Below are 24,005 nucleotides of genomic sequence, written 5' to 3'. Positions count from 1 at the left end.
AGAGAGAGGAGAAGGTAGGTGAGAAGGAAAGAGAGAGAGAGGAGAGGAAGAGGAAAAAGGAGGGTGAGGGAGGAGTGAAGGGAAAAGAGAGACAAAGAAAGAGGCTATGAGAAAAAGAAACAGAGGTACAGTGTATTAAAACAAAATAAACAAGAGTGGAAGACAGAAGGAAATAGCGAGTGGAAAGAATGATCAGCAACGTTGAGTGTCACAGACAACAAAGCTGAAAGAGTTTTAAAAAAGGAAAAATTCGAAAACAACATATCTGAATATGGAGAGATATGAAATGGTAATTTTTTTTTGTTTACAGAGTATCATTCCGCTGGTAGAGACAAACGAAAAGCTTCCCATCACTCAGAAAATATAAAAGAACAATCTAGTTTGGCCTGAATCACAGGGGGTGTAAAATGAGACTTCCTTTGAAGTCCAACACTTTTGGGGGGAAAAAAAAAATGACAAAGAGGCGCCATTGCACTGAAGAAGTAAAGAAGTGCGAGTTACCCTCAGCCGGATGCGGGATGGTGGTATTCAGAAACCTTTCCGTCTCCTTCGCAATCGTAATCCAATCCATACCCTAAAAACCCACCAATATCCTGCGCAGCCTGGCACAGTCAAAGACCCGGAAACGCAATCACCATCCACCATCGCCCCAAGGAACATATTTTCCCTGCGAACACAATCATCTGCACCGGTGGCAGGGGAGAGCGCAACCGAGGATATCCACCACACACACACGAAAAAAAAAAAAAAAAAAAGAGTTGAGGGGAAGCTTAAATGATGGTGTATGACAAGTCATTTGCTATGCTTGTATGCCGAGGGAAATTACGCGTGCAAACCGCTTCATGTGTGAATTGCTCCACTGGGGGTAAAAGGGTCTCGGGTTGAAATCGATGAACTGTAAACAATATCGTGAGAGGAAAGTTGTGAGGGTGATAGATAATTCACAGCCCGATGATCTGGGCTATACCTCTGCCTTTTCTCTTTGTTCAATTTATGTTTCAGACGACAGCGACGTTTGAATGTCAAGGTGGTCGTAAGCAAAACGCAAATGGAAGCATGACTGAGTATACCTGAATGCCATGAAATAGGACAGATAATTAAGGTACCAAACACATTTTCTTCGTTTACAACTTACACTTATTTTTTTGAAGACAAGATAAAAAGGAAGAAGAACAGCTTGATGTTAAATAGAGATGGTTGTGATGATACCCATAACTTAACGCATGAATGGAACATGATTTTATGCGCCAATCAGCCACATATGGATATATTATTTAGCACAAGAAAGGGTAACCAGTCACGCATAAAGTTGTAACCTACAAATAGCTTAATAACACATCCACTACGACTTTTAATAGGGAATATCAAACACCATGTGAAATTGTTTGATAAATAAGAGTTTTTCTCACTAGGGAGCCTAAACAAAATTAAGATATTAAAACAATTACATGAAACTGCTCAGTAGTGTCATCATAAGTCAAATATGAATATTCTAAAATAAACTACAACTTTTATCACATGCAAAACATCACATCTTTAACTAGGTCATTCTAATTATTTTACCCTTTGCTTTTTGCTCACTTTGTAAATATTATCTGTTCATTTTTATCTAATTATAGTGACTACTTAATATTATTTTTAATTTATTATATAGTTGAAGTAATATTTCATTACTTGTGATTTTGTATAAAATCTGCAATTATGAGTATATAACATGATTTAGTTTGTTTTATGTTTTTTTTTCTTTCTATACAAACAGTGAACAACATGACATTTTGTAGCTTTTTTGTTTCCCTTTCTGAAACTGTTTTGTAGCCCTTTTGAAAAACAGCTAGCAAACAGCAAACTTTATTCATTTTGCACAACTTTGCTCAATGTGATAATTGCTAATTACAGTTTGCCATTATTTCATCTTTTTAACCTATTTTTTCAGGACCAAGGAGAAGAACAGCTATGCTGAAGTTTTATTCTGTTTTTAAAGGACAAGTCCACCTCAGTATAAAGTTGATTGAAATAAATAGAGAAAAATTCAACAAGCATAACACTGAAAATTTCATCAAAATTGGATGTAAAATAAGAAAGTTATGGCATTTTAAAGTTTCTCTTATTTTTCATAAAACAGTGATATGCACAGGCCGGTGTCATGCAAAATGAGTCAGTCAATGATGTCTATCACTCACTATTACTTTTTGTTTTTTATTGTTTGAATTATACAATATTAAATTTTTACAGATTTGACAATAAGGACCAAGTTGACTGAACCATATGGTATCAAACAATTCCACATGTTCAGGGAAGAACTAATCATTGAGTCACTTGACAAAGAGGAGAAAATTAGAATATTTCACATAATAAAATACAAAAGAAATAGTGAGAGGATGACATCATCAGTCTCCTCATTCGCTTACTGACCAGGATGTACGTATAACTGTTTTGTGAAATAAAGCGAAAGTTTGAGATGTCATAACTTTCTTATTTTACATCCGATTTTGAGGAAATTTTCAGTGTTATGCTTGTTGGATTTTTCTCTTCTTATTCAAATCAACTTTTTGTTGGGGCGGACTTGTCCTTTAAATCAATGTCTGACTTACCATGCTTGATGGAGGCCTGTAGACATGTCTAGAGCACTAATTGGTATTTTGACCTCACCAATGAACACATCACCTGATAAACCAGATACAGAGTTCCACAAGGCAATTCTAAAATATAGAGATAGAAAGAAAGAGAGATCAATTTGAATGGTGAATAAGATGGTATATTCCTTCCAGCTTTTGTTCTATTCATCTCACAACACAAAGTGTGGTGTTGATTCCTAGTGTAGATTCCTGGTGTACCCTACCAACCATGGTACTCCAGTACCAACATTTTAGGTGTTAATTCAACACTATGGGTTATTACTTTAACACTTTGGTGTTATGTTTGATTTACAATGGGGAATTTCAAAACCTCAGGGTGTTTTCATCGAGGGACACCAACAAGTGTTAGTTCCCAGCTTTTAATAAGTTGTAAAAAACCCCAGCAGTTTACTAGCTTGAAATGTCGGGATCAACAGTTCCTCTACGGACTTTTATACAATAGACGACCCAACATCCGTTTCAGGACTACCTTACAAGAAATAACTGCAAACCTCATCGTCAAGTTGGGAATAATTTCAACTTTAAAGCTCTCGACCTACCACTGGAAAGTAGAACACGTCACTCTAGTGTTAAAAATTATGAAATACCGTTCATGCCCATGGCTTGTTGACGTTGTATTGATTTTACAAAATATGAAAACAGAAAATTCCATACTAATGTTGCCAATTTAAAAACCAGACCTGATGGTGCATCCTTATACCAGAAATATTAATTTACATGCACCTCAGCCTCGCATCCATGTGCGTGCAATTTTCTGAAAACAAACATGGAATGCGTGTCTATACTTCTCTCCAAGTTTGCAAAACAAAGTCATTTCAAATTCAAGAGGAGACAGTCTCCCCTTCAACAAGGATGAACTCTTGAGCATCTCTTGTCTTGTTTACATGGTAACAGAGGGAGCTGGACATCAATTTACAAGCTTTGCATCTTTGTTGGGTCACTTAGCTAGCTGTATTGACAATCCAGAAGAAATTTGTATATTTCCGAGCAAGTTTTATTTGTTGTTCCTATTTTTTTTGACGGGGTGTCACATTTGTTTTTGCATCACTATATGTTTCCAACAAGTCATTCACGATGCATGTCATTTCAACATGTATGTCATGTATGGCAACCAAGTGAGAGAAAAGACTTAGTCGATAACTGTTGACTATGGCCTGTATTCTGAAGTCAGGTTTAACTTAAACCATGGTCTAACTCTGTGCTAATATTATGGGAAGCCAAAAGTGTCAAAAATTTTATTAAGTTGTATGTTTCTTATGTTTACTGTGCTCTTTCCTGATTCATTGATGGTGAAGACAATCATCTATTTATACTTCCTAGACAATTATGAATGATTTGAGAACCAAATGAGCTGAAATATTATATTTCTACTGTTAGTGATTTATGTAACAATTGGCTATCCATACTTAAACCACAGCTTTAAACCGGAGTTTAAGTTAAACCCGAGTTCAGAATACCGGCCTATAAGTTTTGAGTGAACACAAATTTTATTAAGTAGTATGTTTCTTATGTTTACTGTGCTCTTTCCTGATTCATTGATGGTGAAGACAATCATCTATTTATACTTCCTAGACAATTATGAATGATTTGAGAGCCAAACGAGCTGAAATATTATATTTCTACTGTTGGTGATTTATGTAACAATTTGCTATCCATACTTAGACCACAACTTTAAACCTGAGTTTAAGTTAAACCCGAGTTCAGAATACCGGCCTATAAGTTTTGAGTGAACACAAATTTTATTAAGTTGTATGTTTCTTATGTTTACTGTGCTCTTTCCTGATTCATTGATGGTGAAGACAATCATCTATTTATACTTCCTAGACAATTATGAATGATTTGAGAGCCAAACGAGCTGAAATATTATATTTCTACTGTTGGTGATTTATGTAACAATTTGCTATCCATACTTAGACCACAACTTTAAACCTGAGTTTAAGTTAAACCCGAGTTCAGAATACCGGCCTATAAGTTTTGAGTGAACACAAATTTTATTAAGTTGTATGTTTCTTATGTTTACTGTGCTCTTTCCTGATTCATTGATGGTGAAGACAATCATCTATTTATACTTCCTAGACAATTATGAATGATTTGAGAGCCAAACGAGCTGAAATATTATATTTCTACTGTTGGTGATTTATGTAACAATTTGCTATCCATACTTAGACCACAACTTTAAACCTGAGTTTAAGTTAAACCCGAGTTCAGAATACCGGCCTATAAGTTTTTGAGTGAACACAAATAAAAAAAAATTAACATTCTCAGCCACTGACTGTAATTCTCATTGTCTACTAATTATTTTATTTTGCACTTTGTCAAAATCAAAATGCGATTCATAAAACATTTCATTTTACCATTTAGACTAAGTTGTGTTAGACCAAGTGGAAATAAGACAAAATGGTAAGTGAACTAAATGGCAATTAGACCACATGGTTGGTAGATAAATTGGTTGCAGACGAACTAGGATTAGACCATGTGGGATGATACCAAATGGACAGAGATGGAGCCAAGGTCGGCCACAGGGTCATATTTTGCCGACCTTGGCCTTAGCCATGTTGTGCAAAGACTACTAAGGCTCATACATCAACCCCATCCCTGCAAATGGAAAGTTAGCCAAGCGACTATTGTCTCTCTATCAACTAAAGGAAGACCTACACAGGATTAGCCCATGTGGGAAGAGACCAAATGCGAAGTAGATGAGACAAGTACAGACCAAGCGGCAATTTACCCTGGAAACACTCGGTATGCAAAGAGCTAAAGTCATCGATGTCCTTGACATCGAGGTAGCCCTCGCTTTACAAGAATCTCTTCAGGAACATATCAAGTAAAGCAAGGGCCTCTTGAGGCTGACTGAAAGGAGGGGACAGATGGGGTTGAGGTATGAGCCTTATCAGTCTTTGCACAACGTGGCTAAGGTCAAGGTTGGCAAAATATGACCTTGTGGCCGACCTTGGCTCCATCTCTGTCCATTTGGTATCATACCACACGGTCCAATCCTTGTTCATCTGCAACTAGTCTATCTACTAATCATTTGGTTATTTGCCATTTAGTCCGCCCATATGTCCCCTTGTTCCCAAGGCCAGGGGATAATTGATCCACCACAGACATCAAGGGATATGCAGAAGTTGGTATTACTGCCACTCTTTTACTTCTGGGCCCCGTCTTACAAAGAGTTGCGATTGATCTGATCAAACTCAACTATGGAACGCCAGCAACGCCCACATCTAAAAATGAATATTTGTTCAAAAATATTTCTAGATATGAAGTATTTTCATAAATTCATTGATTTCTTGACAATTTGGCGTGTTTGCCTTTGTTACAACTTTAGGACATTTTGCAAATTTCCTGTAGAAAAAAATTATGACATTGAAGGGTTTCCATAGACTTATGATTGATTGGATTAATCGTAGGTCTTTGTAAGTCAGGGCCCAAGGAATTTGCATTGTTACCCAAAATTACTCTATCTGATTTCTACAATCCACAAGCAACAATTAATTCTGTAACATTGAAACCTCACTTGAACATGTCAGTGCCTTAAACAAAAGAACCTTGAGTCAGACTGGTAGTTCCTTCCTTATTATACTTGATGATCGCGATGATTTCATATTATATGCTGACCCTATTTTTATAGATACCTACACTATTGTTTTGTTTTCAATTTCCAGCTACATGAATGTCAATGTAGGAAATAGAATCTAAATGCATTGGAAGTGGATTGGACTTAACTAAATTAAATCATATTGGACTGAACTCAATCAAATTGAAAAGAATGGGAGTGATTTGAATTGAGTTGCTTGCAATTGAATTAACTACAAACTGAACAGAGTTGAATCGATGGCGTCACAAAAACCTCTTTTTGCATTTAAGCATTTTTTATACCATATTTCGAAAGAGCATGACAAAGATACCTCCACAAATCAAATTCGGTGGGAATCGGTCCATGGGGACCCGAGATACGACCTCATGAATACATAATTAGCCCCACTGAAGTCAATGTATTACTGGCCTGGTTCTAAGTTGTAGGAACAGGCCAATAATGCATTGACTTCAATGGGGCTAATTATGTATTCATGAGGTCGATCTAAGGCCCCCATGGACCGATTCCCACCAAATTTGGGTTGTGGAGGCATTTCATCATGTTCAACCGAAATAAGGTATAAAAATAGTAAAATACAAAAAAATTACACTTCGGTACTATATTGCCTTGACCTGAAATTAAATGAGTTGAACTGATTTGAAAGGAAAGTAAACGGATTAAGTCAAACTAAATTGAGCTGAATTACAAATACATAAATGTTCACAGGTACACCAAGATTTCAATGACAATATAAAAAAATTCTGTCCAATATCATACTGCTATCTGATACAGGGGACTGAAGTGCAATATTACAAGTGAAAAAGTAATCTTCATGTTATAATTGTGCAATTGCCAGGACGATTTCAAAGTATAACCTTTTAATTGTTCTGCTCCACATATATATTTTTTACCTGAGTTCTGTCTTGCAGATGTCTTCTTCTGGTGGACTAAAATGATTCTTCTCAACATAGGAATTATTCTTCTGCAACTGCAACAGACAAAATATGAAACAGCATGATAATTAGATAAATGAATCGTAGAGGTGTTGTGGTTATATACATGTACATTAAGTCTCTGGACTTTAACCCTTTGCATGCTGATGTAGCAATTTTGCACATTATTACGATTATATTAAAAAATCGTAATAATTAAGTTTTCTATACTAACTTCATATAAGAGAAGCTAATAAATGGCAAAAGTTCTTGGACAACATCTATATAACAATCATTAGTATCAATTGTTGAAATTGGAAATCTTGATTCAAAGAAAATAACATGGAAACAATTGTCATTATTATTCCCAAAAGAATAATTCAGCATGCAAAGAATTAAACAACAATGCATGAAAGATCATTTGTGGAGCGTTGTGGCCCAGTGGATTAGTCTCCGGACTTTGAAACAGAGGGTCGTGGGTTCGAATCCCAGCCATAGCGTAATTTCCTTCGGCAAGAAACTGATCCACAATGTGCTGCACTCAACCCAGGTGAGGTAAATGGGTACCGGTAGGAAGTAATTCCTCAAGAAGCTGTGTGCGCTGTGAACGCCTAGCTTAGCCAGGTAATATAGGAGCGCCTTGAGCACCTAATAAGGTGGATACATGTATGTGCGCAATATAAATACCCTATATCATTATTATTATTATTTGAATGCGCAGAAGAGCTGACTTTATTGGTAAATGGTCGTGATTTTTTTTACCCCATTGCTAAGAAGGCATGAATGCTTGTTGACAAGCAAAGAGGACCAACAGCTTAAGGTCCTCTCTGAGGGACCTGGTAATGAGGATTTAAATGCCTTACCAAGGGGCACTTGTGCACCTATTGGGAATCAAGCCCGGGTTACTGCAATATGAGCTATCGCGCCTCATCCCCCCTAACCTTCTTCATTTATCCCATTCTTTTAAGCATAAATGGATGCTAAACTCTCATATTTGAAATTATAAATATACTCAAAAGACATAGAGTGATGCTACATTTTTACCCCTTGAAAACATACAGAAATGCACCTTTGAAATATTGAAATTCTTTGATTTTGAGACCTGCCCTAGTTTGCTCCAAATTATTCCATCCCCACTTTATACTAAAAATTATGAAAAGGTCAAAAGCCTTCTTCCATATTGTCTTATGAATACAATATCATCTCCGTACTCCACAGTCTACTTCTAAAGCTAAACAAAACGGTAATTTGCTCTCCTCTGCCTGTCACATCACGGCTTTATCGGTCTCAATCAAAATCAGATTTCATAGATGGACCGTTTTACTAAGTGATTTGCTTGATTGCCGGGTAATGATACAAATCGAAGGACTTTGACAGATAATAGCTGAATGCAGCTGCCAAGAGAGGGAATGTGGAATATTTGTTTTGGGAAAGAGAACCGTTTGCCTTCGGTGAGCTCCTATCTTCCATTTGTCACTTTCTTCCATTTGTCACTTTCTTCCATTTTTCTCTTCTCTTCTCTTCTCTTCTTTCTTTCTTTCTTTCTTTTATTCTTTCTTTCTTTCTTTCTTTCGTTCGTTCGTTCTTTCTTTCTTTCTTTCTTTCATTTTATTCCCCTCTTTATTCTGATTCTCCTTCTCTGTTTTCCTCTTTTTGCTTCCCCACTTCTTACAAAACATGCAAAATACATATAAGTTCATTTTCTTATATCTATTCCTCTCCTCTTATCTCCATTATCATTTTTTACCATAAGATAGTGAAAGTAGACATACATACCTCCTACTATATTCTTTATTTTTCTGTCTGTCTGTCTGTTTCTCTCTCCCTCTCTCTCCAACTCTCTCCCTCACTTAATCCCCCATTCTCTCTTTAACACATTCACATGTGCTCACACATGAACACCACACTCCTTTCTTTCTTTTACTTTCTCTCTCTCTTTCTATCTCTCTCTCCACTCCAATCCCCAGGACAGCAGTACTTTTATAAACAAATTACCCTGGTTTGCTTAAATCTTCCCTCCCACAACTTTGAAGCATGATTTGATTAAAGATTTATTCAATTATTGCTGATGGTGAAAAATGCCCTTGGCATGTGAATTAAGCAAAGGTAGATCGCAACATCATTTCATCGCCAAGAGAGAGAAAGAAACCGAGATAAAGGCCGTGATAATAAGAGCTCAAAGTCAGTTGGATTTATATGTTTTATGATAGAAAGGGGAAATAGAGATGGTAGGTGCAAAAAATGGGGAGAGGAGAGAGAAAAGAGGCAAGAGATCAAGAAAATATAATGTCAACTATTAAAAACAACCATAAATAAGAAGGGAAATTGGTTTCTTTTACGTGTTATTCTCCGAAATGGAGGGAGATCGTGAAAGAACAAGATGGGGGAAGAAGAGAGAAAAGAGGTAAGGGGGAAATCAAACATAAAATCATCTGTAACAACTATGATAAGAGCTCAAAATCAGTTGTTTTTATGTGTTTTTGTGAGAGATGGGAGGGGTGAAAGAAGTGACATCCGGGGAATTGAAATATAATGTTGATAGGAGCAGATGAGTTGGTAGTACGAAAGAATTAGTTCACATTCAGAAGCAAGAAAAACAATTGAAATAATGAAGATTGAAAAAGTGAAAGAGGGTTGAACATATGGTAGGAATGAGTATGTCAGGGGGTGGGGCTCACCATCAACCCCTTGCAAGGGCGGAAATCTCTCCCCAAAGGTAGGGGGACCAGGGGCTGGAAGTAAGGTCATCTGTCCAAAATACATGTTTTATTCGATTTTGAATGATGCATTTCTTTCCATCATAAAAGACAAAAAATAGTAGGGGGGACATTTGATAATGTGTCCCCCCCTACTATTTTGGGTAGGGGGACCTATCCCCCCTGGGATTTCCACCCGTGACCCCTTGTAGATAAAGAAAAAAAATCTGAGTATAAATGACATTACAATGAATAGAACATTAAGAAAGTCATTCTAATACCCCTTTCATAAACCCAATTATGCCCAAAAACCCAATAGCAGCATAATTTGGTTGTAAAATCGGAGGAGGACCAGAGTTATCCGCAATATTTTGATGCTGCAATTATCCGCATAATAGCGGCATCGGGACCAGATTTTGACTTTATGAATGAGTTTTCAAATAATGCGGATAACAACCGCATCAGGGGGCGTGTGCAGTTGTCATGACGATTATCCGCCTTTTTCAGGACGGGCGCTCGTAAAAATAGTGCGGATTATTTTCGGAGTTTGTGAACGCAATTTTTATTGAATTATCCGCATTACTCTTAGGCGGCTAATAGGAGGATGTGTTTATGAAAGGGGTATTATACACTGACACTGCCTAATCCTTCCCTCCCTGCAACAACATCCTCCCTTCTCTACTTTGCGTGGGCATGGACCAAGGAGAAATGAGGAGGGTTTTGCGAAACAGACAAAGACATAATAGAAGACAAGTATGGATTGTCCATAGTCAAAGCCCTGGAGGTAATTGGATAAAGTCTCCAGTTATCATTTCACTCACTAGGTGGTTTCAAACCGCCTCGATCACAAGAATTCCCATTAAATTACGAGAACATTTCTAGGCTCAAAAATACCCATTAATCATTCCTGCATTCACACCGCCCCAAAACATACACTTCGGGGTAAATTCCTGAAGTTAGGAGCATGCGCAGTATGGTCTAATAAGCAGGCAAGGCGCGAGATTCAAAACCACTAGCCCAGCAGCCATCCACTGCGCCCGCGCCCAACGGCACGCTGGGCTAAAAGTTCCCTTAAATTGCTTTCACATTGCCAAAATACCTGCGACCTTGGAGAAATCCCCGCGAAAGTTCTTGTAATTAAGGTAAAGTAAAGTACCTACTATTTAGCGGGTATTTTCTTTCGGGGAAATTACGCCTAGTTTGCTTTCACACTACCAAAATACCTGGTATTTTCTGATCGGGGTAAATTTCCCGATCAGAGAATACCTGGAACTGACGAACTTTGAGGCGGTCTGAAACCACCTACTCTCTCTCTCTCTCTTCAATCTCTTCATTTACATGTGTACAGCCATGCCACCACGATTACAGAATATGATGAGTTCAAGATAAGGTCAATAATACATTGTGACAGTGAGAAAACTTATTCTCTCATGTGCATAAATTCCCCAATTTTCACAACACAACACAGTGAACAGTAAAAAAAATTAAGAAAGTTTAAGAACAGAATGCACAGAAAATGCAATTTTCAGGCCTCTGAAAATCGGTTAATGAAAAAAATGCAGTGAAAATCATGAAAAGAAAAACAAAATCCAAGGAAACCAAACCCATTTGAGCAGTGTTTAGTGTGCAATTGCCAAGCTTTATCTGTAATAGACGTAAGGACTGCAGTGCATATAATTGGAACTAATCTTCTATTAAAGATTTTAATTTTTTACAACTGCCTTGTCCCCGAAAGACATGAAATTTGATATTTTGAACATAAGAGAACACAGAATTTTTGAAAATTAAAAAACTGGAGAGTGGAGACTTTTTACTATCAGTATATAAATGCTTTAAAATTTTACGGAAAGGATAAATTCAAAACTGAAAATAAAAAGGAGAAATAAGCAAAACGTGAATTCATTTTAGGCCTTAGGAACCTTGTCAAAAAGCCTGTGCCAAGCCAATTAGCAGAAGTCATGCTCTACAAGTGCTATTCGTCTTTGCACATCAGCTTTCCTGCCATTCAAATTGCTTGTTTACAATGAAATTACAAAACAAGTTTTCTATGGACCTTACTTCATATCTACTGAAGATAGCAGAGCAAATCTTTTAATAAACTCATCACTGAAAAAACCTTGTGTGTTAAGGCCACCGCACACCTTACGACTGGTCTGCGACCAGATTTCTGAATAAAATGTAATAGAATTTGATGCTAATATTGAGACTTGGAATATCTTACTGTGTAATGTTCGAAATCATCGTACGAATACCTATGATCAAATTTGTGACTATGCTATCATCCTTCTTAGAATAAAAGCGAATTTAATATCTAGTCGTAATGACGTCATAGCAGTCTTACGATTGGCTACGATTTGAAACTAATTTGGACTTTACTCCAAAATAAGGGCTTGCAATTTTTCAAAATTGTTATAATATTATTATTTCAATTAATTTTAACCTCAAATAAAATGATATGTTCCATTCACATCTTCAGAAAATGAGCAAAATGTGATTTGTTCCAAAATCGGGTCGCAGACCAGTCGTAAGGTGTGTGGTCGCCTTTAAATACACCATGACAAGCATGTGTGGACTTTCTGTTGGTGTTACACACACATTATTAACACCCATGGGTGACACTTCAAAATTTTAAACCCTTGTTAGAGAGTCATCAGTTCCTGATTCATGTTTTTATAAGAGGAAAAAACGAAGGGGTGGGTGTTCATTGTTGTCTGTGGTAACATAAAGTAATCACTTCACTGTTATAATAGAGTATGACAGGTGATGATGATTATGATGATGTTAATGGTGATGATGGTAAAAATTATGATGATGAATCTTGATATTGATGATGGTGGTGATATTGATGATGATGATGATGATGGTGATGATGATGATGATGATGATGATGATGATGATGATGATGATGATGATGATGATGATGAATGGTGATATTGATGATGATGGTGGTGGTGATGATGATGATGATGGTGGTGGTGATGATGATGATGGTGGTGGTTATGATGATGATGATGATTATGAAAATGATGACGAAGAAGATGATGAAGATGTTGATGATGATGTGGTGGTGGTGGTGATGATAATGATGATGATGAAGAAGAAGACGAAGACGATGATGATGATGATAATGATAACTATTTTAATAAAGATAAGAGTAAAATGCAGGGAACAACAAGGATGCTTTAACATTAATTGGGAATGGTATTAAAAATGCAAGGAAAACAAGTAAAACTTTCAATAGAATACACTCACCTCAAACTGGAAAGCTTCATCAAATTGGGGATTTGTAGATTTCCTTTTCACTTTAGTCCTTTTTGTTTCTAACCTGCAAAGAAAAACAAAATTATAATTGTGTTCAATTTTCATGAGATCAAGATAAATCCTTGCCTCCTAATGATTTGCATCACTATTATTTTCGTTGCTATGAAATACACAATATGATTCTGATCTTTTCAAACGTTAGAACAATCATAGTACAACTTGAATATTAGAGCTACACTGTATATTCTTTCACATGAGGAAAATTATGCAAAAATGAGCACGATATTCATTATACATGTATACATTTTTGCCCGTATTCTGAAGTCGGGTTTAATTTAAACTCTGGTTTTACGTTGTGGTTTAACTATGGAAAGCAAGTTGTTACATAAATCTCCAACAGTAGAGGTTCAATGTATCAGCTCATTTGACTCCCAAAACATTATTAACTGCCTGGGAATGATAAGTATGACAGCCGTCTTCCCCATTAAAGAATTAGTAAAAAGCACAGGAAACTTGAGAAGCATTCACTGTAAACAAATTTTGAAACGTTTGGCTTCCCATAATTTTAGCACAGAGTTAGACCATGATCTAAGTTAAACCGACTTCAGAATACGGGCCAATGATTCCAAGTTGTGTTTCATCCCAAGTGCCTGTTAATTCAAAATTGAATTATGATTTTTTTTTTCAAAGAACACTGTTAAGAGATGAAACAGTCCACATGTCAGTATGTAATTATCAGAACGTATTCCCCTCGAATGATTACTTATTAGCATAGACTTTTAATTTGGAGCCAATAGTTTCACCATCCACACAAATTAATTGTCATTGGACACCTAATTATCAAATATGCTTTATAAAACTTATGTATTATCATTTCTATTATTATATTGTCTATTATTTCCTACATAAATTAAATCCTGTATGCTGATTGGTTTAAATAGCACCATGTGACCAAACATATTCTCACTACTTTGTGATGATGTCGAAAATGAAACGCCCACCGAAGAAAATGTGCTATTCCTTGACGTCAATGATGGAATAGTCGACTATTCCATCACTGACGTCACAGATCATGCAATCTCTCGGGCGCACATGTCAATGAGATGACTCTAACGGGCAGGCGCAGGCACAAATCCACATGCCGCTGAGCGCGTAGTTTCGGGAAAAGTAGATCAGTCTGCGCTGTGCGTTATACAAGAGTAGATAGACTATTGTTCTACCTTATTAAATGTATTATATAAAACATATACCAGGCCCTTCTTTCAAAAGTATAGAGGAATTATTTATCCTTGGTTGTTCTGGCCAAATTACCATTTTTCCCGAAGGGCGAAGTCCCAAGGTATGTATTTGATATGATCAAATAAAACGGACTGAAAAGTGAAGCCATACTGCTCCCGACTTCCTTTCATAAGAATGAAGTTAATGGGATAAATTGAACGACAGCTTCCAAGGCCTAATTACAACAAAAAGGCTAAAGATATTCGTTTGACCCAACCGATTCAATTTCTTTTAATTTGATATTGCTGATTGACAAAAGTGTAGGAATATAATTGAAAATCTAACACTTATTCTAGAAATGGTAACTACTGAACTTCCTTTGCCCAAACTGGGAAAATATATCAATGACTCTGGAACTATTTTTTGACTGGCGGAAGAATTAGGGCTATTTTACTGTTGTAGTTGATAAACATGATCCCATCGTAATTATCTTCATAAATGGCGATTTATTTTTAAAATGAGCTGGCTACAATACCCTTTTCTGATTAGATATAGAATGTCAGATATATATCCTATCCAATGGTAGTAAACATTCAACCCTCTAATTTCACGTTTATTTTGTATGAATTTTTCAAAAGTGCCATTTTAACACACAAGTCTATGGGGGAATGTTTTACGCGCATGACACCATAAATAAATAAGCCAATATACATGTATATACACCTGACCTACATGTAGGCCTAGTAACATAAAGCTTAGCAATTGATTTCTACAATTGAATGCATTAATTATTACTATATGTAGGATCAATAATAAAAAAAATCCCCAAGCTTTGTTTCAGGGACCTGGTGGGTGTTTCATAAAGCTGTTCACAAGTTAAGAGCGACTTTAAGAACGACTGGTGATCCTTTCTTATGGTAAAGGGAGTATTATTGGCGATAGTTTAGCACATGAGAAAGGTTCACCAGTCATTTTAAAGTCACTCTTATCTTACAAACAGCTTTATGAAACAGCCCCCTGGAATAAAATATTGTGATAATGGCCAATTTGTATAGTTCCCGTCTATGAATATGGAATAACAGCTGTGGGGTAATAATTTGTCCGATGCACACTAAAGAGGTAAATGGTAAAAAATATCAATTTAATTTGTTTTGCCAGGATGCTTAACTTTCTCGGTGGTTAAAATCTTCTCTTCTTTCTGTCTGTCCGTCTCATGTTCCTATTTTATTTCTTATTCTAATTTTCTCGCTTCCCCTCACTCTCTCACTCGCAGGTCATAAAATTGCCAGTTATGAATGACTTTAGACAAGTCTGTTTACCTACATGTAATATTCTGTGCCAGATCTAATTCTCAATCAAGTTTATTCTCATCAGCTTACATTGAAAATATAATCTTTGTAGATTAAAAATTGTATCAGTTAAGACCATCTGGGTGCACAACCCTCTTTCCAAGTCGGGAGACTCCATGCTGTTTGTTGGGTTCTTTTTATCCAGGATTTTCATTGATAATGTACAGTTATGGATGATAACACTTGCTTATCCTGTCCACCCCCCCCCCCCTCTGAATGATTCTACTCCCCCATCCCACCCACTCTACCTCTCCTCCCAGTCCCCTCTCTCTCCTCCCTTTCTCTTCCCCAACCCCCTACTGAAAGAAACTGGTAAACCAGCCATGTAGCTGAATAGGGCTTTTGCCGTCAATGGATAAATAATAAATTTAACTCAATTAAACTTGACAAAAAATCTCTTCTCTTCTCTTTTTTAATACAGAACACAAGTAACAAAGAATGTAAGGCTTTCTGTCAATAATATCTCATCTTTTACTTTTTTCTTTTTTTAGTTAATAATCCTGAAAGATAGACGATTATCTGCCTTCTGCTCTAACCTAACAACATTTGCGGAGAGGGTGTCGTCTGCCAGCCTGCATTTCACTTATGCATGCATCAGGTGTCACCCGATACCACAAAGTTTACACAACACAGACAGTCAACCGCCAAAAAATCAGAACTCGGGGGAAAAAAAACCGATCTCACTGATCTTCCCGTTAGTGGCATCGTGAGGAGGACAATATACCATAGCGTGGCTTACGGTCGCTCAAATATTCAGACTGTATCTTGTGGAAGATGAAGATGAAATGTAACTCATGACTTGAATAGTATGGTGGTTGTTTTAAAAGAAAAGTTAGATCATTAGATTCCCTTTTGAGGTTACATGTACGTTGTCCTTACACAATTCAAATACTAACAAATTATAATTGATTTCAAGATCAAGTCCAGGTTTGAATAAAGTCAAATTCATCTCAAGTCCAGCAGGAATAATAGCTTTGGGACCACCTTCAGATCTAGCCTTTTGGAAAGGCAACGTGACATGGCTATATTCCTCATCACGTAGTGTCTGAGACAAGACTAGCAGAGTGAGCGCGAGATCAAGCAACTTCAATCGCAAGGCCTTCTGGAAGCTGGAGGAGACGTGAATGTAAGTGTATGAATTATTCATGAGCTTTCCGATGCGCTAATCCGCATGGTCGATTTTTATTGCATCATGGGACCAGGAATGTTTGCTTCCGTGGTACGGGGTCATACAGGGTTCATTGATGCAAACGATACGTTCGCTGATTGGCCGCTACTTTTCAGGTAGCGATTGCGAGTCCCGATGAACGGTTAACAAAAGAAATCTTAGTAAAGTTCCTAAAGGCCCTGTAACAGGGCTCGCAATCCTCACATTAACCCGGCCTTCCGCGTACTTTTTCCAGTCGCCAGGCATTTGATATAAATATCATAACAGACACTGTGGCCTTGTTTATAAGCTTCCTTCAATCAAGTAAGTTTCACAGTGACATATCAAACCATTTTTCAGACAATTCAAGATCCCCAAATTAAAATATTTCATAGCTGTAACTTACTTCATCATATATACAATCAAAAATCAAAATCTTTTCACTGTAGAATGTATATTACTGAGCTTATTCTACGAAAATTCTTGTCACAGAAAAATAAAGTGATATGAAGCCAAAAAAGGTTGGACAACCCTGATTTGGTAATTTGATGAGTACCTAGAACTTCATTTCAAGGCTCAATTCAGCTCCCATTTCATACTATGCCAGTCTGAAATAAATCACATCCCACAATAACATTTTTTTTCCTTAATTGATGAGTTAGTTTAATCAAATTTGATTCATGACATGATTGTATTACGGCTATATCACAAAACATTTCTTGGAAATTTGGTATGAATTCATACTGCATACAATTACAATAAACTGATTAGAACGAATGAAAAATACATTGCCATGACTGAGCATCCTCGTACAGTGACTTGTGGATGACATATGAATCTACACGTTGGAGAGATAGCGCAGATCAAATTCTGAGGAATTGCGTGACTTTTAATATCAAATGATGATTATGGGAACATGAACTGTGAGATCAGCCATATCTCTAATAAATATGTATTAGCAGTAATGAATAACAAAGGCACTACATCATCGCCTTCCCGCAGACATGCCATTATTGACCTTTATCTCAATTTCAAGGACAATTGTTGTAAACTGTGTGCAACTTGGTTGGGCCAAGGCACAAGTGGCATGCATTTCATGACTAATACATGATTAGGACACGCGTTGTCACTACCTTCCTAAAACTAGTTTACTGGAAACTAGTTTAACGTGTATTGAGAACGGTTGAAGCGATCTTCCAAACCGGTTCAGAAAACCACCTCGCTAATGTAGTTTTCAAGATCGATTTGACTTGTTAAACTGGTTTTAGCGTAAGTGAGGACACAACCGTTCTTCGGGAAGCGATCTGTGCACATTTTGAGCGCACTATCCCACACACTGTGTGTAGAATGCCGACGAGCGAAACGTGTTACCCTGCTGAGAGCGTTCCCATAGAAACAAGACCGCTTTACGTGAAGTGATTTTGAAAACCACTTTCGTGTGATCAAGTGGGAACGCTAGCAAAGCGATCTTTCAAACTGGTTCCCTGAACCATTTTCCAGTAAACTAGTTTTAGAAAGCGTAATAAAAACAGCGTCTAGGTCAGAACTAGTTCACAACTGGTCCATGACTAGCACAGGAATAGGCTACGTATATTTCCTGGAAGTGTCAGGATTGTTCGCCTAAAAGGAACATGCACAGTTTGGCTATAAAAAATAGCGATTCACAAATCTTCATGGGTTTTGATTTATGCCCCAATAAATGATGAAGTGAATGATGTAAATACTGCATCCATGAGATGTAAACTAGTCTGGACTGTGGCATAAACCACTGACGCACTTTATGCCCTGCATCAGGGTGCTACATAAGCACTTGCCCGATTGCCCGGGGCAAGTAAAAGTTAAAGTAGGGCAAGTGTTTTGAAGTAAAGACCAAAACTACTTGCCCGAATTATATGGGCAAGCGAAATTCTCGCAGTAGAATTACCAAAGTTAGGGTCGATATGATATACCGACCCTAAATTTGGTCATGGCGGGCAAGATAAAATTACTTCGTAAAAAGAAATGCCAGAACAAGGTTCATCATTTCATGTCAAAAGAGAGAAAAAAAGGTCAATGGTTTCTTAAACCGTAATATATTTTTGAAGAGGTAAAAAAAAAATTTCAATGATTTTTTTCGGGCAAGTGAAATAGATTTTCGGGCAAGTATATTCAAACTATTTAAAAATTTACTTGCCTGACAGGGCAAGTGAATCTAAAATGTTATGTAGCACCCTGCCCTGCATTGCCATGAATTTGTATCGATCATCGAATCTCGCCAACTGTGGGAACAAAAGCTCATGGAAGTGTCATAGCAGCATAAAATGATTGACGCATTTCAATTCTAAAATTCTTCCCTGGAAATGGAACAATGAAAATGATTTAAAAAAAAGATTGATGGCTAGAAATAAAGGAAAATGGAAGGAAAAGACCATGAATTCATCCTAAAAAGCAAAACAATGCCAATATGCATTGCAATAAAAGATCTTATCCTAAACTAAAGAGGGCATAAATTTATTGGTTAACTCGTGTCACAATGACAAAGAGCAATTTCAAAATTATCCAATATCAGCAAAATGAAGGTCCTTTTTAATACTAATTAAAAAATAAACTGCATGCTGTACATGTAGTAACAAGAACATGTACCAAATATGAATTAATGTCATCAAGAATATTGGCTACAGGAAAAATATATGAAATACTTGAAATGAATAAAGCTATTAAGTTGTTGTATTTACAAAAGAAAAAGATATATTGATTTGAAATGTCATAGATGTATGGGTATATTGGCAAAGGAAATATTTGTTGCATGAAAACTAAAAGGTAAACAGCTAAAGATGCTTAAAAATTATAAAAGAAAAGATATATTCAGGCCACTGGGAAATATGTCAAAAATTTAAGAGTACACTAACAAAAATTAATTCATTTATTTGTTGTGAGAATTAACAGAAAACCACCTAATCAGTGATAAAATCTGTTGTTAATAGCATGCAGATAATCTGTATTCAGGTCATGCAGAAAAGGCAACAATTAGTGAAGACAGTGGAAAAATAAATGCAAGACATTTATAAGATGTCATTTAGACTAGAATCATTCAATATCCTGAACTAATATCATGCCCAAGAGATTTTTATCATGTCCGAATAAAGGAAGACATTGTTTCCCTTGAAATAAACAAAACTTAATAGTCAAACCTATACACACAGGGAAAGACCATGAAATGAATTCTTAATACATGTAATGCCAAATACACTTCTAATTCACATGCACAGTACATGTAGGTAATAAACAAAAGGTCATGAGGAACTGAATGCAAGGAAAGTATAGCATGCAAGTAGAATACGTAATGGAGAGTAACAAGTCATATAGGCCCGAATTCACAAAGGTGGTTTTTAAAACCCAAGGTTGAGTCCATGGTTTATGCAGATATCCTGTATAAATTACGCTTATTTTACCGCGTATATTAAAAAAATGTCCATGCTATTTTACTCATGGGTCCACTGTTTTTATTCATGAGTCCACTCTTCAAACAGCGGACTCGTGAATAAAATAGCATATGTAAACCATGGTAACAGGCGTCAATTTGGCGCACTGTGACAAGAGCACGCATCAGCATTGGACAGTTTTTATACACACGCCTGATACGCGCTAAATTAAGCGTAATTTATACAGGAAATCTGCATAAACCATGGACTCAACTGTGGGTTTTCAAAACCACCTTTGTGAATTCGGGCTATAATGTTCTTCCAAACACTGATCATGTATTGTTAGCAGATTGGAGCAGCTTTCCAATTCTATCTGCGTTCAGATTATGTGTAATATAACTTATCCCGGTATAGCAATTTAGGCCCAATATGAGCCAAACAAGGAAATCACAATAAGAAACCTAATGAAGAGTTGAAGGTTTCCATCTATTTGAGCAGTAAATAATTGTCAGTGCCACTTACCTCTGAAAATTGGGGGAAAAAATCATAATCTGGAAATATTTTTTAAAAACATAATAGTTTTTTTTAACCTACAAACCTATAGAATTACAACTCCCCTGTGACCCTTAAGAAGCTTGATAAAACATTTGGTTGAAACCTGTTAATTTTTCTTTTTCTTACTCGGCTGTCAAGTGTTGAATATATGCATAAAACCATCGTTGTACTGGAATTTCATTTTTATCCCCCGTTTGGGTCTTTAAGACGTGGTCCAGTCTGGACCTTTGTGAGAGGGAAGATACGTTTCTCAAAGCCAAACATAGAGCAGACTCACTAAAATAACATTACTCCCCCCTCGCCCTGCCCAATTCAGTAGCTGCTATTAACACAAGGCTGCTACTGAAGTGGCCCAATAAAACCATTGTTGTACTAGAATTTCATTCTTTATCTCCCGTTTGGGTCTTTAATTAAGACGTAGTCCATACAGTCTGGACCTTTGTGAGAGGGAAGATACTTTCCTCAAAGCCAAAGATAGAGGGAGACTCACTAAAATCACATTACTCCCCCCCCCCCCCTGCCCCGCCCACTTCAGTAGCTGCAAACACAAGGCTGCTACTGAAGTGGCCCGGGGGTAGTCTGCTGTGCAAACCCTTCACTCGAGTAAAGGGTCTGAATTGCAGCCTACTCCTGCCATGTGTACTGAAGACACTCTCGCTCCTGAATTGAAACAGCAAGCTTTGCATGTGCTAGTCTTTGTGTGGAGAGACACTTGTTGATCAAAGTTTCAATCAGGGTCTGTGCCTGCAGACTAGCCGGGGGGGGGGGGGCGTGTTGGGGAAATGTGATTTTTGCTGGACTTTATTAAACAATCCGCCAACAACGGACGTTGATGGCGCGTCACACCTGTGTTTTTTTCGAGCGGACAGATTCGTGGAGTCCCGCGATCAGTGGTCTAGCAAGGTGTGTGTACAATGCGAATCGATGGGTGTAATGTGTGGGAGAATTACCGGTAAGCAGACAATAAAACACGGCCAGTATCTGGACTACTCGGAGGGAAGATCTTACTGCTCCTCTCTCTTCTTAAGCTCCCACCCATGCTTTTATCGCTTTACTGACAAATATCACCTAGCTTTTTTAAATCTGGAACTGGAATTAATCCCACATGCTTCTGGATATGGTCTACAGGACTCTCCCACATATCTCCTCCATTACCATCCCAACTGCAACCCAGGCAAAAAATTAATATTCGATTTTCAGGGGTTACTTTTCACAAATTACTACCTGAATTGGCAACATTGGAAAAGCTTCAACATTGCAACAAAATGGGATTTTCCACAGCTCCTTTTTTAGTTTCCAGCCTGGCTATTTTGAGCATTTTGGGGCTTCATCGCCCCCTGACCCCATTTTTACCTGCTGCACCCCAACTCTCTCTCTCTCTTTTATTCTTTCTCCACCTCTCTCCCCTATCTATACCTTAAAGGGATTTTCATTCCTTGTATCATAATAAATGAAATCTCCATTAAAAATCACTAAATACACCTTTGAATGTCTGCTGAAGCATCATGATAAAAAGCATAGGTCTGAAATATGCAGTCTAAGTGAAACCAAATCTTGCAAAATTAGAGCAAATTTGGTATTAAAAAAATCACTGGAAATGGGATTCAATGTAAATTGGAATCCGATTCGATATAAATTCCCCAGAAAAAATCAGATCACACATTTGACTCCACAGAAAAGGATCTATTACAAATTATATAAAGAGATATTCTCTTACCTCGAGGCAGAATGGTATGAAACTGTGGCATATGTATCACATTGGCCGTTGACGATTGTTAATCCACTTCCCTCCACGACTCTAAAACGAAATTATCGGAAAAGAGAAACGAAATACCCAATACAATTAGACAATAATATTTACTGCGAGAGCCCTGACAGGGGCATTATTTCCTGCATTGGGGGCTGGCATGTTTGCTACTCTTTGTTGTATTGCACCCAAAGAGAATTTGCAGGTGATAATTTGAAACTTTATACAAGGGGCAACATTTGACATTCAGACATTTTTATTTCATATACATGTAGGCTTCTCAACATATTGTTTTTATGAATCATTAATAAATGATCATTGATATGCTACATGGCATACAGGAAATAATAAGTGAAATTCGCAATATATTCTTGCCCATTTCCTCCTATTCAACTATCCATTATTCCTCCTCCTCCTCATCATCACCACCAACACCATCATCATGTTCCTTATAAATACAATCATCACCACCACCATCATCATCACCATCATCATCATCATCGTCATATTCGTCATCATTATCATCATCATCATCATCACCATCATCATTGTTATATTCGTCATCGTCATCATGATCATCATCATCATCATCACCATTTTCATCAACATCATCCCCACAACCACCACCATCATGATCATCATCGTCATTATCATCATCATCATCACCATCATCATCATGATAGTCACCATTTTCCTCAACATCATCCCCACAACCACCACCATCATCATAAATCATCATCATCATCATCATCACCATCATCACCATCATCATCGTCATATTCATCATATTCGTCATCATCGTCATCATCATCATCACCATTTTCATCAACATCATCCCCACAACCATCATCATCATTAATCATCATCATCATCATCATCACCATCACCATCATCACCATCATCATCACCATCATCACCATCATCACCATCATCACCATCATCATCATCATCACCATCATCGTCATCATCATCATCACCATTTTCATCAACATCATCCCCACAACCACCACCATCATCATCATAAATCATCATCACCATCACCATCACCATCATCACCATCATCATCATCATCATCATCATCATCATCACCATCATCACCATCATCACCATCATCACCATCATCACCATCATCACCATCATCACAATCATCATCATCGTCATCATCATCACCATCATCATTGTCATAATCACCATCATCACCATCATCATCATCATCATCATCATCATCATCATCACCATCATCATCACCATCATCACCATCATCATCACCATCATCACCATCATCATCATCATCACCATCATCATCATCACCATCATCACCATCATCATCATCACCATCATCATCACCATCATCATCATCATCACTATCATCATCGTCATCATCATAACCATTGTGATCATCCTTCAGGAAGAAGTCATCAGCTTCAGCTCTTTATTGCCATCATCATCAATGTTCTTTTTTAATGTTTTTTTTTTTTTTTTTTTT

The 24,005-nt window shown here is 37.1% G+C and overlaps 1 protein-coding gene across 1 annotated transcript in view; it reads right to left on the bottom strand.

Moving 5' to 3' along the window:
• Positions 1–306: 306 nt before the first annotated feature.
• LOC129279250 (ras GTPase-activating protein 3-like) overlaps positions 307–24,005 on the bottom strand; it is a 37,178-nt gene continuing 13,479 nt past the window's right edge. Inside the window, exons 5-8 of the mRNA XM_064111590.1 lie at positions 22,490–22,570; positions 13,094–13,166; positions 7,125–7,201; positions 307–2,699 (exon numbers count right to left, since the gene is read on the bottom strand). Of these exons, the coding sequence (XP_063967660.1) occupies positions 2,588–2,699; positions 7,125–7,201; positions 13,094–13,166; positions 22,490–22,570 (343 nt within the window). The 3' untranslated portion in view covers positions 307–2,587. The remainder of the gene's footprint in view (positions 2,700–7,124; positions 7,202–13,093; positions 13,167–22,489; positions 22,571–24,005) is intronic.

This window comes from Lytechinus pictus, chromosome 16, assembly GCF_037042905.1.
Source record: "Lytechinus pictus isolate F3 Inbred chromosome 16, Lp3.0, whole genome shotgun sequence".
In the NCBI taxonomy this organism is placed as follows: domain Eukaryota; kingdom Metazoa; phylum Echinodermata; class Echinoidea; order Temnopleuroida; family Toxopneustidae; genus Lytechinus; species Lytechinus pictus.
This window is presented reverse-complemented; position numbering and strand designations above follow the sequence as displayed.